Source organism: Apteryx rowi, unplaced genomic scaffold (assembly GCF_003343035.1).
Source record: "Apteryx rowi isolate R43461 unplaced genomic scaffold, aptRow1 scaffold_228, whole genome shotgun sequence".
NCBI classification, from domain to species: domain Eukaryota; kingdom Metazoa; phylum Chordata; class Aves; order Apterygiformes; family Apterygidae; genus Apteryx; species Apteryx rowi.
Window position 1 is genome coordinate 595,950 of NW_020448619.1, and position 5,515 is coordinate 601,464.

At 42.9% G+C, this 5,515-nt stretch overlaps 1 protein-coding gene across 1 annotated transcript; it reads left to right on the forward strand.

Annotated features, from left to right (window-relative positions):
- Window positions 1-3: 3 nt before the first annotated feature.
- Window positions 4-2,427, forward strand: NDUFB4 (NADH:ubiquinone oxidoreductase subunit B4). Its single transcript, XM_026065460.1, has 3 exons — window positions 4-207; window positions 368-514; window positions 2,250-2,427. Exons 1-3 carry the CDS (start codon window positions 4-6, stop codon window positions 2,307-2,309), a joined length of 411 nt encoding a protein of 136 aa, XP_025921245.1. The 3' UTR covers window positions 2,310-2,427.
- Window positions 2,428-5,515: the final 3,088 nt, after the last annotated feature.

Genomic DNA, 5,515 nt, shown 5'->3' on the forward strand with positions numbered 1-5,515 from the left:
AAGATGGCGGCGGGGCCGGCCGGCGGGTGGGCGGCCGAGGCGTACCGGCCCAACCGCTACGTCTCGCTGCCGGCCGAGCTCGACCCCGCCACGTACGACGCGTCGCCGGAGAAGCGGCGCGCCGAGGCGGAGCGCCTGGCCATCCGCGCCCGGCTCAAGCGGCAGTACCAGCTGCAGCTCAACGACCCGCACCGGCCGGCCGTTATCGTGAGTGCGGCGGGTGGCGCTGCCCTCCCGGCGACCTTGGCGCCCGGGCGGCGGCGGGGCTGGCCGGGGCCTTCGCGGCCTCCGGGCGCGGCGGCGGCGGGGGCCGTGGCCGGGCCCCGGGCGGCACCGGGGGCTCACTGCCGCTTTCTGTCGCCCCCAGGAAGACCCTGCTTTGATCCGCTGGGCCTACGCGAGGACGCAGAACGTGTACCCGACCTTCCGCCCCACACCCAAGACGTCCTTCCTGGGGGTCGTGTCTGCCGTAGGGCCCATCCTATTCTGGATTTATGTCTTTAAGGCTGACAGGGTGAGTGTGTTCTGAGCCTTCACGAAAGCCAAACCGTAAAACAGAGCTCTGCCTAGACACTGAGTGAATAAGCGACCCTTGGTCCTAAGGGTGCTTAATCCCAGAAAAGCAAAGAGGGGAGGAAGACTAGTGCTGAATTTACTACCTTATGCCTAGTTGCAGCGTCCAGCTGTGCCAAGTGTCCTGCATTGTATCCACAGATATAGCCAGTCAATCTCCCTGATTAGGATGCTTGACTATATTAAAGTTCTCTCTAGCACTATGTAAATGAATTATAGTAGACTATTATTTCCAGCTGTTGACACACAGTAGCTGCGTTTTCTAGTAAATAAATAGACAGTTTATGGATGACAGACCGGCAAGGTCTTTGTGATCTTTTGCCATTCTTATGAAGTAGGTAAGGATGAGTACTAACCCCAATTACTGTTCCTGATCTCACTTGGATTTTTGTGCTTTTGGAAGGTTTATTCTGCTTTTCTTTCGGCTCCTGAAATGTGGGTGTCATAGTCTAAGCACTGGTAGATCATTCTTAAAATGCTCAGATATATGCATGAGAAAGTAATAGCTGACTGGCAGACAGTAGCTGTTTTTACTACTGAATTTGTGGCTGTTGTCAAACAGTTCTATTTCCCTCTCTTGCAAGAAAGTAACTTTGTTTTTTAGATCAAATCATAGACCAGGAAGTACAAACTTCAGTTAAAAATAACAAAATATTTGTAAGGAATGCTGGTTTTTGGGATAAATCCAAAATACAGGTTTTAGGAAACTTATAGAACACGATGATATAAATATCTTTAAAACTTAGCGTCTCTACAGTATTTTGTCATGCTGGTTTTGTGACACTTGGGTGGCTTAGCATATAAATGCTTGAAAATAAAATTGAGTGATTGAAAGTGAAATCTAGACATACTTGCCTGGGAATATTTAAGCTGAAGTCTTTGATGCAGTCTCCAGGACAATTCTTTTTCCTTACTCCAGTTCCCTTACTGATGTTCTGGGGGGTTTCTTTGTTTTCCAATATTATGTAAAGCAAGGTGGTTATTACATTCTTTTCTCTAAGAAGTGACTGTTGTGGGACCTGGGGAAGTAGAAAATAAATTTAAATTGCTCAGACGTAAGACCTTAAGTAGGAATTTTTCTCTGGTTTTGTCCAGCAGAAGGGATCTTGACAATGCCTGCAAGTTTTTAGATACTGTCACTCTACCTATCAGTAGAATGGCACGTGACTGCAGAGTGAGATACAAATGGGGTGAATGCAAACAAAGGAACATTTAGGCAAGTTATGAAAGATTTCATTGTGAAGAAACTTCTTAAACTGTGGATTACTCACCCAGAAGGAGGAGGTAGAAACTGCTGTATAAATTAACTAGAACATAACTAGTTTGGTGAAAAATATATCACGGGAGTTGGACCTTGCTGGCCTGTGAGAATGGATAGATGTGCAAAGAGACCAATCTGAGCACTGCTTTCCTAGCTGATAGGTGAAGCTATATGTCTTGGGTTTTTTGTTTTGTTTTGTTTTTTATTTTTTAACCACAATGGCTGTCAGGATTTGTGCTTTTGTGGTGCCATCTTCCTCTATTCAGTGCTGAAATACTAGAGTTGCTTTTCTCTTGTCCTAGGCTGATTAAAATGGTGCTGAAATACTAGAGTTGCTTTTCTCTTATCCTAGGCTGATTGAAATGTCTTCTTTAATAGAGTAGTGATGAACTTTTTTTTTTTCTCTCTTCCACAGGATCGTAAAGAGAAGCTTATCCAAGAAGGTAAATACAAGCGGCCACTCAGTCTTTTTTAAGTTCCTGGAATCAGTGCTGGAATCAAGTGGCACTGCTGTTGGGACACAAATAAAATAAATAAGATATATTGTACACTGATATTTCTCCTTCCTAAGAATAAATCTTAATTACCCCTTTGTTGTCTTGTATCTTTAACAGTTACAGGAAGTGCAACAGTACAGAATATTGATATCTAATGCAGATATATAGAGGGTGTCCTGAACTCAACAATTTATTCCTTTGGGTCTACACAGAGAGGCTCCTTTTAAACTGTGAAAGTTGCTGCTGACAAAGAACAGCTCGGACTGTTTAAAGCTTAAAATTTGTAGCAGGTTAAAATGTTCAGTGAGCACAAGGCTCATTCCAAAAGAACCGTGTTGCTTGAGTACTAGGTGTTTCTTCCTGGTGTCAATTTGGCTGTGTAGCTTGCCCTAATCAAATAATAGGAAACCTCTACGGTACATTTTGAATAACATTTTGAATAGCCTGCCTGACTGCTTCCAATAAATTGAGTTAATTTTTCTTTTCCCTGATAAACAAACACCGGATTTAGGCTTGTATTTTATTGTAATAAGCTTCTGGATAAAATTACCATACCAGATTTGGAAATACTGAGCTGAACGTTGTCATTTTATATCTGATTAATAGCACTTCCACTACTTCTCTGATTCCTGTTAGTGTAGAACAAAAAGTAAAAAGATAAGGTATTTTGTTTTGATGCAGATTCCTTTACGGTCTAGGAAAATTCCATTTTACCTCTGGAAATGGGGCATGATTAAAAGCCCACCACGTACATCTGAACTTTGTGCCTGCAAAGGTGTCCTCTCTGCTAGTTTTCTGTAAGAACACAAGTCATTTCTATCCAGGATAACTGGTTTAGAAGGGTCCTGGAATAATTATTGACAAAAGAGTGAAACTCAAGTGCAAAGGAAAGATTTTAATTCAGACTTGAATTTTCACTTGGCCTCTAGGTGCCATCATGATCCCAACAACAAAACCTTTTCCTCATTTGTCAAACATCATAAAGAAGAGGATTCTTTCCAAATTTTGAGGTCAAGGTCAAGCCCCAGTCCTTTTGTGCAATAGTTGAAAATTTACCTCTGTGTGCTATGAAAGCAGCCTATGTTTCTGATAGTGAAGTAAGCAAAAACAGTTCTGATAAGTTCCTTTCTGGCATGATTAGGGTGTAAGGATGGGACATTTGCAGTCCTCCTTGATGAAAGTGAACTAATAAACTTGTAGTTTTCCCTTTTCCTGTCATGAAATGTCCAGGCAGTGGGGGGCTTGGCACTAATTCTGTGTACAGCAGCTGTTCGAGGCTTTGCCCTGCATTTGCAATTCCATATGTGTTCTCAGCAACCCTTTTGGGCCTGTCTGCAATTTGTTCTTCTGCTATCTTAACTAAAACCCAGATTATTCTCTTTGCAGAACTGCTTCTAAAAGACTCACAAATGTACAAGATATGGGTGTGAGTCAATGCAGAGAGAGAAAGACAGCAATGCATGGAGAAAGTGGTATTTAGGGAAAGAAATAATTGCTTGTCTGAGCATGCTAAATTAACTGTCTTCCTGCTGCCACAAACTAATTTGATCTCCCAGGACCCATTTCCTTAGCTAATTGGAACTTGAGCTTCCACACATGTAAATTCTCCCTCGCAGCAGTATTTGTTTCAGGCCAGTTGAACAAATTGTTCAGGATGGATTGTAGATGAGTACAGCGCCTCTAGTCTTTTAGGTCAGCCTTTGATTGGCTCGCTGCACCTGCCACAGCCCTTTCCTTTGCAGATAAAAGTGTCTGATGCTATGTCCCTGCAGATCTGAGCATGGTGCTTGGGGAAAGGCTGCCCTACTTTTCCCTCGTTATTTGCTGAACTCTCCAAGCTGTTTTTTTGAAAGGAGCGTATCACACTCCTGGAGGTGGGGTTGGTCAGACTGTGTCCTTAGAGGAATCAAAGAGGTTTTTCCATTCAAAAATGGGGGGTGAAGACAAAAGAGTGATTGTGCCTTACATAATTTTACCCTTGACTGGTGTATCACAGCCCATATCTACTTCAGTGATGAGTCTATAGCAAGGAAAGCTCAAGCATGCAGATCACTGGATAATAATTTATATCCCAAACCGAAAACAAGCTTTTCTCCTCTGCCAGTAAAGCATTTGTCCTTGGATCAGTCTGATAAAATCAACTTCTCTGGCAAATTGATTCTCCCAAATGTGGTCTTCTAAGTTGGTTATTTTAAAGTAAACATCTCCCTGAGGATTTTATAATGTAATACTTAGCTGAAAGCCAATGCTTTTTTTCCCCAAGAATCTGGTGCAGGTCCAAATCCACTGATGGACATGTCTGACTGAAGTCAGGTGTTCCAGCTCCAAATTTTCTCCCTTTTTGGTAAACTGGAGTTTATTTCTCTTCAGGAGTAAGAAGCATAGATCCTGATGGCACCAAACTTACCCAGTTCATATTCTAGACTGTTACCCAAACTTCTCTTTAGTCTTGGTGGGCTCAGTAGAAGAAATCAGATCCACACACAAGATAAATGAGTAGTGTGTGTTGTAAGCAAAATAGACAGTTCAGCACATATGCAAATGAGACAGACAAATGGCTTGACAGCAACATTTACCACATTGATGTCTTACTAAACTTGAGCCCTCCAAATCCTATTTTTGACATGACAGCTAAGTGGGTATGTGCCTACAGCACAGACCTGAGTGTTGGGATTCCTGGGTTGTGCATCTGGTTCCTAGCCTACCGGGGGCTTCACTTTCTGCCTCCACCCTGTGGAATAGGAGAGTGGTTTGAAATCACCACGTACAAAGAGTAGGTGGCTTGAATATTCCAATGGTTTTTGAGGTCCTCCATAAAGTTGTCTGCACTCAACTTTCTTCCAGGTACCTTCACAGGAACAAATGTTTGGGCTGGCCAGCCAAGCCCTTTCACATTCCCTAAGGTGCAAATTAGCACATATCTGGGGAGAAAAATTGTCAAGTGCTGACAAACAAACTGGTGTAGAAAAATGCCTAGGCTGTAAGATTAAAAAGATAATATTCCCTCAATTAGCAATGAAACACTTAGGATTCTCCAATCTCTTCCAATTTGCAGGATACCTTCCCGACAATAAAGGCTTTTCTTGGCAACCACCCACAGAAAAGCAGTTTGAAATGCCCTGCTCTGATGGAAGGTAGGCCTGGTAGAGTCTTCAGCTCTTATTTTGAAAGCTCTTCCCTTATA

What these genes read in the sequence shown, in the direction of transcription:
- NDUFB4 (XM_026065460.1), top strand. Translation starts at nt 4, where the DNA reads ATGGCGGCGGGGCCGGCCGGCGGGTGGGCGGCCGAGGCGTACCGGCCC. An exon ending in CGCACCGGCCGGCCGTTATC is followed by an intron (nt 208 to 367) that starts GTGAGTGCGGCG and finishes TGTCGCCCCCAG; the next exon opens with GAAGACCCTGCTTTGATCCG. An exon ending in ATGTCTTTAAGGCTGACAGG is followed by an intron (nt 515 to 2,249) that starts GTGAGTGTGTTC and finishes TCTCTTCCACAG; the next exon opens with GATCGTAAAGAGAAGCTTAT.